Raw genomic sequence first — 12,068 nt, 5'->3', positions numbered from 1 at the left:
TTTTGCTCGCCCGTTATTGCATTTTAATGCAATATCGCGGCGACCAAAAAACGTAATTCTGGCGTTTCGGATTTTTTTCTCGCTACGCCGTTTAGCGATCAGGTTAATGCTTTTTTTTAATTGATAGATCGGGCGATTCTGAACACGGCGATACCAAATACGTGTAGGTTTGGTTTTTTTTTAATTGTTTTATTTAGGATGGGGCGAAAGGGGGGTGATTTAAACTTTTATATTTTTTCATATTTTTAAAAACATTTTTTTTTTACTTGTGCCATGCTTCAATAGCCTCCATGGGAGGCTAGAAGCTGGCATAGCCTGATAGGCTCTGCTACATAGCAGCGATCATCAGATCGCTGCTATGTAGCAGAAATGCAGGTGTGCTGTGAGCGCCGACCACAGGGGGGCGCTCACAGCAGACCTGCATCAGTAACCATAGAGGTCTCAAGGACCTCTATGGTTACCTTCCTGATGCATCGCCGACCCCCGATCATGTGACGGGGGTCGGCGATGACGTCATATCCGGCCGCCCGGCCGGATGCGGTAGTTAAATGCCGCTGTCTGTGTTTGACAGCGGCATTTAACAGGTTAATAGCGGCGGGTGAATAGCGATTTCACCCGCCGCTATTGCGCGCACATGTCAGCTGTACAAAACAGCTGACATGTCGCGACTTTGATGTGGGCTCACCGCCGGAGCCCACATCAAAGGGGGAGACACGATATGAGCAGTACATGTACTGCTCATGTCATGAAGGGGTTAAAATTGGTCCGAGTGCAATGCGATTTTATTTATTTATTTATTTATTTATTATCGCATTGCACTCGGCCGTTTAAAACGCCAGTGTGACGCTGGCCTTAGTGTATAAAACTGTTAAAAAACTGAGCTGATGTCTACAGTGAGACATATAGGATCGTATCCTGTGAGGGAGTGGAGGTCCGCATGTAACCAAATGCATGGAATTCAGCAGTAAAGTGCTACAGTGCAAAAGGTAAATTATAGTGAAGTGCCTATAGAGGGGATAGTACTTACAATGTAATAAAGTGAGGGGATCCCACCCTGCTGCCTCTACGCGCGTTTTGTCGTGTCTTCGTCAGGAGACATGCAAAATATTGAGTAGAATTAAGTATGCTGACATCCCCCTATATATCGTTTGAACCGGAGTACAGCCACTTCTGTGTATCGTATCAGCCCACCCACAGCCCCTTATATACTGTAAGAGCCCCCACACAGCCTCCCCCATATGCAGCATGAGCCCCACACAGCCTCCCCCATATACGTCATGAACCCCACACAGCCTCCCCATATCCTGCATTAGTCCCACAACCTCCCCATACACTGCATGAGCCCCATCCAGCCTCCCTATATATTCTTCATGAGCCCCACACAGCCTTCCTATATATACTGCATGAGCCCCACACAACCTCTCCATATACTCCATTAGTCCCACAGTCTCCCCATATACTGCATGAGCCCCCACAGAGCCTACCTATATACTGCATGAGCCCCATACAGCCTCCCTATATATTCTGCATGAGCCCCACACAGCCTCCCTATATAATGCATGAGCCCCACACAGCCTCCCTATATATACTGCATGAGCCCCGCACAGCCTCCCTATATATACTGCACCATGTCATCCCACAGCCTCCCCATGCCCATCATGTCACCCCTACAGCCTCCCCATGCCCATCCAAACAAAAAAAAGCACCCCATACTCATCTCAATCCCGTTCCCCGGCGCTCTACTTCTGCTCCTGTCTCTGTGTATCCGGTGTTCTGACTCTCCGCAGTACACGGCTTACACAATGAAATGTCATCGCATCAGCTGTTTCAGACGCTGGTTGGTGGAGATAGTGGCCGGAGGCCCCTCCTTCATCAATGCAGTCAGCGTGGATATAGACAGCGGAGACTTCGGGCAGGCATGGTGCGGCCCGTGGCCCACGGCTGTTTCAGTCCGGCCCATGGGCCACAATTTGCCCAGGTCTGGTCTAATCACATCGTGCCTCTGTCCTTTGCTCTCCCTTCTATTCTGGCTTTTCTCCATGAGGGACTTGACCTTCGCCTTGCGCTCAGTTCGCTAAAGGGCCAGGTGTCAGCAATTTCCACTCTTTTTCAGAAGAACTTATCCTCCCGTCCTCTGGCCAGAACATTTCTTCAGTGGGTAGCGTATGCCGCTCCCCTGTACCGGATTCCATGGGACCTCAGTTTAGTCTTGAAGACCCTTAAGAGTTTTCCCTTTGAGCTGCTTTGGGATGTCTCTCTGTCTGTTCTGTCTTGGAAGGTGGTGTTTCTTGTGGCCATCACCTCCATTAGGCCTGTCTCTGAGTTGGCAGCTCTTTCCTGTCACTCCCCTTTTCCTGGTTCTCCACAGGACAAGGTGGTTTTGCGGCCTTGACCTTCTATCCTTCCAAAGGTGATGTTCGCCTTTCACCTAAATGAGGATATTGTCCTCCCTTCCTTTTGTCCGGCTCCATTTCATCCTCTGGAGTGTTCACTGAACAGGTTAGACCTGGTCAGGGCAGTGTGGGTCTATCTGGCTAGGACCCGGACCCCTTTCGGACGACACTGTCATTCCTGAGGGTTCGCGTAGAGGCCTTCCAGCCTCCAAGGCTACGATTGCTCATTGGATCATGACGGCAATTTTGCAGGTATACCGGGTCAAAAACAGAGTGGCTCCCCCCGGATTTAATGCACCCTCTACCCGGGCAGTGGGTACCTCCTGGGCAGTACACCATAGGGCCTCCCCCCTGCAATTTCGCAAAGCTGCAACCTGGTCTTCCATTTACACCTTAGCCAAATTTAACAGGGTCCATACCTGCTCTTCGACGAACGCCAGCCTAGGTAGAAGGATCTTACAGGTAGCAGTGGTTAGTTCTCTGACCTGAATGGAGTTTCTACTGTTCCTTCCCCAGGGACTGCTTTGGGATGTCCCAAGGTTTCCTGTGTCCCCAAATTAAGCGATGGAGAAAACAGGATTTTTGGTTACTCACCGTAAAATCCGTTTTTCTGAGCCTTCATTGGGGGACACAGCACCCTCCCATGTTTAACAGCTCTGTTTACTGTATTATATTGTTACGTTTGAGTTATGTTTGTTTCTTTTACATGTTGCTTCTCCTACTGCTTTCTCACTAACTGATTAACCTAGTGCCAGTCGGTGTACACTGCTGAGGAGGAGCTATTTTTGTGTGCATAGTGTCAGCCTCCTAGTGGCAGCAGCAGACACCCATGGTTTCCTGTGTCCCCCAATGTAGGCTCTGCGATTTTATGCCGAGTAACCAAAAACCCTGTTATTTCTACACAACAAAACATTTTTTCTAAGAAAGTATAAAGGATTGTATGAAACTGACAATATTAAAAAAAAGTTTTCCCTCTACTGCTACAGGAAAGGTGACACCTGTATGGTTGCTGGGGGTCAGTTTGCCCCATAGACTCCTAGGCTCCATTCAGACTACTTATCACGGTCCTGTAAGTGAGAACAGGGCGCTCAGGAGTCACTGAGCAGTGGGCCCTTCGTCAAGCTCTCATTTAGCCCAGGATAGGTGATAATTGGTTGGGATAAAAAAGAAGAGTCTGGCATATTATAGAACACCATGGCATAATGTATTTGAGATTTTAGCAGATTATAGTATTAATTGTAGGTTATATATTTTCCTAACCTGCACTGTTTTGTTATATTACAGATGCAGCCTGTCCCTGTACATCCTGGATTTGTGGTATCGTTGGGTCCAGATACTGCAGATCTTCCAATACTTGCTGTTTCAAGCTTTCATTCAGCAACTCCCACTGAGATATCTGCTCCTCCCTTGCCACAGACCTCACCATCTCTTGGAATTTCCTTGAATGCTTGTGCTGGACCCCAGCTATCAATGCTTTCAGCTCCAGATCAGCATTTTGGCTCCATACTGCACAGACCTGATCCTAGATCCCAACAGTCTGCGACTGAATCATTGGCTGACAGCGTGTTTATCAAGCCCACTGCACTGCTGGAGAGGTCATCATCTACTATTCATGGCTCACCAAAACCTTTGTAAGTTAGTTGTATTATTAAAATAATGATGCTTTCTTCTTATTTTTAATGCTGAAAGTCATTGTTATTATTTATTTATTTTTAAAGGGGTCCCAATCATAGTATCCTAAAATTACAGCCTGGAGTGAGAGAAAGTAAGTTTTGTCTCTGTACTTTAATTTCATTCATTTGTCGGTTTTGTGCAAATGGTAAAATCTGTCTTCTTGAATACTTCTATTTATCAGTATGTTTCCTAAATAATTATGTAATGCATCTTTTATTTATTTTGTAGATAATATAATGGGAAATTTGTCTGGTTTAGCAAATACATCACATGTCACTCCTAACACATCACTAGGATTTGTGCAAGCAACGCCATCCAAAGTCCTTCCATCACCCACTGTTAACACAAAGGAAGCCTTGGGTAAGAGTGTTACTGAGAAGAGACAGACTGGCTTTACTATTTATCTCTTTAAATTTCTTGCAAACATGGGAATTGAGCAAGACCTAACCTAAATAACTTGACATGTGGGAAAACTCTGCTAATAATTGCAAAACCAACCTTTCTCACTGACTGCTGCTTCCGCACTACTGATGTTCAGGGCCACGGCTGCAGTGGTGACAGAACCTCTACTACTGGACTTAACCACTGCAGCCAAGCCATGGCTCGGCCGTCTGGTGCAGTCTTCTTTGCATGGTCGCCGACATTGATTGCCTGCACGGTGCTGTTAATGTGGTGCTATTGGTGCTAGTGTGCTAAAACAAAAATGATATGGGGAGGTGATGCTGGCACAGCAGTCAGGCTGATTTTATCTTTTTAGGCCTTTGAACGGCATTAAGAAATACCAGTTTAAAAATAGTAATTCTGTATTATGTACAATATACCGTACTTGTTTTTTACTGGGATTTCCAACAGCCCATTCCTCTAAACACATCGCCCTTCCCAGCACTCTATAAACAGGACAGCCTTACACTCCATTGTCTCATCTTTACTTAATCTGAGCATTTGTTATCTGCAGGTTTCATAATGGACATCTTCCAGACTTCCACTGTACCTGATGATGAAGAGGATGACCTTCAGTGTGAAACTACTGATCCATCAAAGCCAGATATTGAGACATTGTGTCGAAATGAAGGTAAGTTTTATGACAGCTGCTAAGATTACCAGTAGCCTGTATATTTTAATACAAATCCTACAGGGCAGGTCAGCACATCATGGCAACCTGCCGATCCCACTTACTGGTGACTTTACACATTAATATGGAATGTACAATAATTATATAATCAAGTCCTCCTTATCCAATTATAAAATGCCCTGGTCTCCTACCTTTCTCACTTTAAGAGGCACATTTAGCTCTTGAGAGATGCTCATGAGTCACATCCAAAGCTCCCCAATAGCGATGCCCAAAGCCCCTTATTAGCGGTAAAAGGCCATCCAAAGCTTTCCGGTCGTTCTGCCTTATAGGCCTTATTCTTACATCTGGTGGTTACTACTTTCCACCCATTCTGTGGAGCACTTCATCCACGCTATCACATCCAGCTTACAACAACCCTGTAACTGGCAAATGTATAACTAGTATATGTGCATCCAGATCTGCTGGTCAGTGCAAGGCTACTCCCAGAAATCACCATCTGGAGACTGCCAGCTTGGTGGTTTCCAATCATCTATGTATCGTAGATGGCCACGAGCGACATCATGGGCCTGCAAGCCAAATGTAACTTGCAAGCCACAGGTTGGGCACCCATAATCTAAAGCATAACTGACCAAGTTAAAGCCACTTGTATGGAGTTCAAAGATGGCATATATGTTCTCTTCAGCCTCTTGTCTTGTTGGTAAAATTTAAGCCGTTTTTAATTTATTTACTCTTACAATGTTCTTTACAGTCACTACAAAGTCCACCAGAGGAGGCCTGGAATTCCTAAGTACAGCTGTTTCTTTACCGTCTGCATTTTGTATCTTTGAAGATGAAGCAGCTAAACGAAACAGGTGAGTTGTGAGATCACAAAAAGTTACATTTTTAAACATTCACTTAGCTGGTCAATCTGAACAAGTTTTTCTTGCTCATATCTGTGTCCTTCTCTGTCGCGCTCGCCATGCTGTCTCGCCTCCCTTAGCACTTACTCGTTATGCTAATGCCCATTTCCTTTCTTTTTCAGCACTACTCATTTTAAACCATTAGAATCCAGAACATTTGGCGAGTGTTCTGTTCTCAAACCGGCTCCTGAAAATGTAATTATTTGCACCATTTGTTACTATAGTTGTCGTTAAAATTAATAACTATTGCTTGTCAAAACTTGCTCTCTTGGGGTACTGCCTAAATGTGTCTCCATTAAATGTTCAACAAAGTTAGTTTTATTCACCGAAAACGCTGCAAAATGTTTTTTTGCAGCATTTTTATGTATTGCAGAGAATTAACAGATATAAAAAAACACTGCAGTTCTCAAATTCAGTTTGAAAATAAAAAAAGCTTTTAACTCCTTCACGACCATGGGATTTTCCGTGTTTGCGTTTCTGTTTTGCTTTTCCTCTTCCCAGAGCCATAACTTTTTTTTTCTTCCATTTTTCCATCAAAATGGCGGTTTGAGGTCTATTTTTTTTTTGCGGGACAATTTGTAGTTTTAAACAACTTTTGATTCTATGATTGTCTAATCTAGAGAAAAATAGGGGGTGAAAATCCAAAATAGGGGGGAGTTTTTTTTTTTTTTTTTGTCTGACAATGTTCACTAAATGGTAAAACTCACCGGCCATTATGATTCCCCAGGTCATTACGAGTTCAGAGATGCCAAACCTGTATGGTTTTTTTTTGTATAGGTTGTTTTGTTGTAGGGAAAAAAAATCCAAAGTTTCTGTGTTTAAAATAAAAATAAACAAAACCCAGCCTCAGATCCCGAAAAATGGCGTTTAAGGACTTATTTTTTGCACGTCGAGCTGATGTTTATATTGCTGCCATTTTGGGGTGGATACAACATTTTGATCGCCTGTTAATGCATTTTATTGCAATACTGCAGCAATCGAAACATCTTAAATCTGGCATCTTGATTTTTTTTTTCTTCCTCGTTTTTAGTGATGAGTGAATAGCATTGTTGCTCGGGTCTCCCCGATTATTTGTTTGTGCTTGGAGATTGTTTTCCTCAGCTGCATGATTTACAGCTGCTGGGCAGCCTGACTACATGTGGGGATTCCCTAACAGACAGGCATTCCTCACATGTATTCAGCCTGTCTAGCAGCCATAAATCATGCAGCTGAGGCGACGAAAACTAAATCTCCGAGCACTAACAAATACTTGGAGACCACCCGAGCGTGCTTGGGATAACCCGAGCAACGAGTATACTCGCTCATCACTACTCTTTATGACTTTTACCCATCAGTTTATTTTGTTTTATAGCTTGATAGATCGGATATTTCTTAACTCGGCGATACCAAATATGCATTTTTTTTTTTATTTTCTTTTATTTTGAATGGGGCAAAAGGGGGTGATTTGAACCTTTTTATATTTTAAGCACGTATTTTTTTTCTACTTTTTACTGACATCAGTAGTCTCCTTAGGAGACTTGAAGCTATGATCTTCCAATCGCTTGTGCTAAACATAGAAGGGCTTCAGCCCGATGTGTAGCAAAAATCATCATCTGTTATCAATGTCGGCAACGGGCCGGCGACAATAGCAGATCAGCAATGATGAGCACGGAGGTCTTCTGCAGACCCCTGATTGTCATGCAAAGCTGTCGGTGCCCTGCAATCATGTGACATGGGCGGGATTAGTGACACGCGTCCGATAAACACGAGTTAAATGCTATTTACTTATATAGTTATAGGTGGGTCGCGATTCCACCTGTGGCTGTTAGGGGGCACATCAGCTGTCATGTGCCGGAAAAAGATGCAGGCTCAGCGTGGGGGCCCGCATCAAAGGAAGAGACGCGACATATGCATTTGCTTAATAGGTCGTGAAGGGGTTAATGTGCATAGCAAAAGCTGTAAAACATAACGATTTTTTTTTAGTTTTTTATTTTTTCTGTTTTTTTTCCTTCCAATCTTCCAAGAGCCATAACTTTTTATTTAATAGTCCCGTTAGGAGACTTGAAGCAGCGATTGTCCGATCGCCTGTGCTATACTTCAAAACTGCTACTGTATGTACAGGAAAAATCACTATCTGCTATGAACGTCGTCAACAGGCTAGCATTCACAGGAATATCATGATCAAAGGCTCAGTGGTTCTTCTGCAGACCCTCAGCTGTTATCGGTGCCCCGGGATCACGTGGCGGTGCCAATGGGTGGGACTTGTGGGCCACTTCCCGCCGGCGCATGTTAATACGAAATGCTCCTGTTGCTGCTACCTTGGTGCTCCTGGTATGCCCAACTACAGGCTGAGTTTCACAGGATTCAAAGTTGTTCACTACATACTGTAATACCATCTGCTTTAACAAAATAAAGAATGAATTAACCCGCAGTAAAGAGAAAAAAATATCAACGCCAAAATTGTGTTTTTTCAGTTAACCCACATAACAAAAAGACAACTACAAAAGGATCGAAATGTATGAACCTAAAACTGGTATCAATTAAAGAGTCAGCTTGAGATGCAATAAACAGGCGCTTGCCCTCCCATAGCTCGATAAATGGAAGGTAAAAACATTTATGAATGTTGGGACATGGTAAAGAATTAAACTGACCTGGAGAATCGTGCTTCCAGGTCATCATAGAATAAGCACTGCTAAAACAAAACCAAAAAAACTATTGCAGAGTTGAATTTATTTATTTTTCGTCCCAAATCTTTTGCGCGAGACGTGATTGCTGACTGGCGTAACATTTCTGGCGAGGCGCACACCACTGATGTGCCACTTTCATTAAGGGCCGTGTGCCTCTTAGTGAATGTGGCTCTTCTTATTCCTGCACGACCCTTACTAATGCTGGAATATAAAACGCCAGTGTCAGTGAATCTGAGCCAGAGTGTTCCCAGGACAGTCGGCTCTCTGTAAGATGCTCTTAGTGAAGCGTGCCCGTGGGTGCGATTGCTCTTTCTGAATGGTGTCCTGAACGTGTTTGGATTTTGGTAGATGACCCGTATCATGCCTCTATCCACCAGCCATGCAGCTACATGGAGGCTTTTTGTTATAGGGCTCTACTAGAGCTGCTACCTAACAAAATGGATTTGCTTATCCCAACAAACACCCCAAATCTTCGATACTTTGGCAGCTATACAAATTGCTTAGGATAACGTTAGCTGCAGTTGCTCATCTCATGAGCAATGAAAGCTGTTACGATTTGTTATAATCTTTGAGGTCTACAAACCTGGGCATTGTGAGGGGTTTTAATTCTATTCATTTGTCTTCCCGACACATATACTATTACTGCAGACTGACCTGGCAGGTAGTGGCAGTGATATACAGCTAAGATTTGCCTATAACAATAGGCCCATTGCAGTTAACCATTTAAATGCTGCTGTCCATCTCTGGCAGCAGCATTTAAAGCACGTGGATCATAGCTAGCACGCACGACAGCTGTGGATCTGCTGAAGACCACAATGCCTGTCGTAACTTTGCGTCTATGAAATCCAGCGTATGGCTGGCATTCATAGCAGTCCCTAATTTATTATATAAGGCAGCACTGTGGTGTTGAGTATGTAGCACAAGCGATCAGATGACCCTAGGTTCAAGTCGCCTAATAAGATTAATAAAGTGAAAAAAAAAGTCTATTTTGCCCCCTCACCCCTTTTTTTCCCCCATTAAATACAAAGAAACTAAAATTACTTGTGGTCTGTGCCCATATTCAATTAAAATATGAAATTAATGATCCCAATCTGTAAATGCCGTTATAAGAATAGAAATCGGAATGTCAGAACTGTGGTTGTTTTTGATGTTGACACAACTCCATGAAAAAATTTAATAAAAAGCGATCAACTGAATTCCTTAGCAAAAAACAAAATTAACTTTTTTTTCTTCTTCTTCTCGATTACAGCATGAAGTAAGGATGGCTGAATCGCTGGTAAAAGATTGTACCATATGGGCTGCTCAATGTAGCAAAACTCTGGCCTCTAGTCCAAACAGTACAAGTGACTTTTTACTTTCCGCTCAACTGGCATCAACTCCTGCCAGCAACAAACAGCCTGAGCTTACTTGGAGGACTTTGGAAGACAAAGGTAGAATTAATAACCTGCCACTTATTCTGCAGCTACTTTTATTGATGTGCTGTAACATATACTTGTTCTGATGCCTTTTTCTAGAGTGCTGTTACTACCAATATTACTTGCATTTGAAAGCACATGAGGGCTTTTCTGATGGCACATGACATGCTGTCTCCTTCCTAATCTACCTGCAGCATTGTCTAGCTAAAGCTCTTTTGGTAAATTCCCACCACTCCAGGATCAATGCTCCCTTGATCTTCCTTCCTGGGTACACTGACACTACAAAGCCCATTAATTAACTGTACTGGTCACATGCAAGTTTCTTTTTAAACAGAGACCACTAGAGCTAGACCACCCCTTCCTGACGTGCAACATACTTGTAAGTAGTACACCAGGTGTGCGTGTATGGGGCATGCTGAGGAGCTTGAGCCTGCACCATGCCCAGCAGACGTCAACTGTGTTAGGCTGGTTTCACATTTGCGTCTCTGTGCGCAGCGTTTCATCCGTAGCAATCCAAATGCGTCATGTGTACCTATCTTTAATACGGCGTAGGCAGGGACATGCGTTTGCATCAGTTCGCATGCGTCTGCGTGCGCATGCGTCGTTTCTCAGTGTGCGGCGGGTCTGGTGAACGCAATATGTTGCATTTTTGGAAGCGTCAAAAATTCATCAAATATGCGTAGGCATGCTAATGAGTGCGTCAAAAAACGCATTACTGTCTATGGGAACGCATGCGTGTGTATGTCCTTGTGTACGCATGTGTTCAATGCGCTTGCGTACTTCGGACTGCGCATGTCCAGAATCTGATTGAAACATGCCCTCCTGGAAATATCAAACGCATGCGCATAAAAACGCATGCAAAAACGCAGCAAAAATGGTTGCAAACGCAGCTTTTTTTTTGCTGTCATGCGTAAGCTGATTTGGATAAACGCTGCGTAAGCATGCGTTTTTGCACGCGTTTGCGCATGCAGATGATACTCTGCGCACACAAACGCTAATGTGAATCTAGCCTTATACAGCTGAAATCTGCACGCAACATTGATTTGGAGCTGTTAACCCATTAAACACTGATGTCACACTATTATTTACTGAGTGCAGTCTCGGGAACACGCCTTTCTGGGGCCAGCAGTATGCTTTCATGGCTGCTCTGTTGATATGCATGTGAATCCGAGCCCTAAGCCGGAATTTCTGGTCCCCGATCACGTGATCACCGTTATTCAGTGAATAACGGCAATCACAAGCAAAAAAGTGTGCTCGCTGTTAAAATTATTTCTCTTTCTTTTGACTTAATATACATGTCAGAGGAGAGAGAAATGATGCCCCTCCTCATCCAGACCCTCCTCACCCCCTCCCCGATACCTCTACCATCCCTGGGCCGTCATGATCCGGCTCTCCGCACATCTTCCTGGAAAAAAACAATCGCGGACCAAGCACAGTGCGCCTGCCGAGATCTGCCGGCAATAATAGGGAATTTTTCTTGGGGTTCCCATTGATCACTGTGATAGACCCTATCAGAGTGATCAAAAGAAAAAAAATAGTAAATCAAATCCCCCTTTGTCACCCTCTTAGTTACATAAAAATGATAAAATATTTTTTTCCATCCTTTGCAGTTGGTGTTAGGGTTGTGTTAGTTAGAATTGGACGGTTTTCTAAAGTAAAAGTTAGAAAAAAAAATGCGGCTAGTGTTGAGTGCAAGTGCTTGCTACTCGATTTTGCATCGGGTGCTCAGGTATGCACGGAGTATCGCAGATCACCACATTTTATTATTTTTAGGGTGTCTAACAGCCACGAAACATGCAGGGCTGGGACTTGAGCACCCACGATACTCTGTGCATACCCAAGCACCATAGAATAGCAACTTTTTGGGCTCAACACCAATGACGATATATTAAATATGACAACCTAATGTTATCAAATTCTGTCATTCTTGTGGGTTTAAAATGTTCCCT

At 43.7% G+C, this 12,068-nt stretch overlaps 1 protein-coding gene across 1 annotated transcript in view; it reads left to right on the top strand.

Moving 5' to 3' along the window:
* Positions 1–12,068, top strand: part of BUB1 (BUB1 mitotic checkpoint serine/threonine kinase) — a 137,373-nt gene that overhangs the window by 62,351 nt on the left and 62,954 nt on the right. The window contains exons 7-13 of the mRNA XM_069769202.1: positions 3,678–4,024; positions 4,112–4,158; positions 4,296–4,427; positions 5,023–5,139; positions 5,888–5,990; positions 6,161–6,233; positions 9,954–10,134. Of these exons, the coding sequence (XP_069625303.1) occupies positions 3,678–4,024; positions 4,112–4,158; positions 4,296–4,427; positions 5,023–5,139; positions 5,888–5,990; positions 6,161–6,233; positions 9,954–10,134 (1,000 nt within the window). The remainder of the gene's footprint in view (positions 1–3,677; positions 4,025–4,111; positions 4,159–4,295; positions 4,428–5,022; positions 5,140–5,887; positions 5,991–6,160; positions 6,234–9,953; positions 10,135–12,068) is intronic.

Source organism: Ranitomeya imitator, chromosome 5 (genome assembly GCF_032444005.1).
Source record: "Ranitomeya imitator isolate aRanImi1 chromosome 5, aRanImi1.pri, whole genome shotgun sequence".
Lineage (NCBI taxonomy): Eukaryota > Metazoa > Chordata > Amphibia > Anura > Dendrobatidae > Ranitomeya > Ranitomeya imitator.
This window is presented reverse-complemented; position numbering and strand designations above follow the sequence as displayed.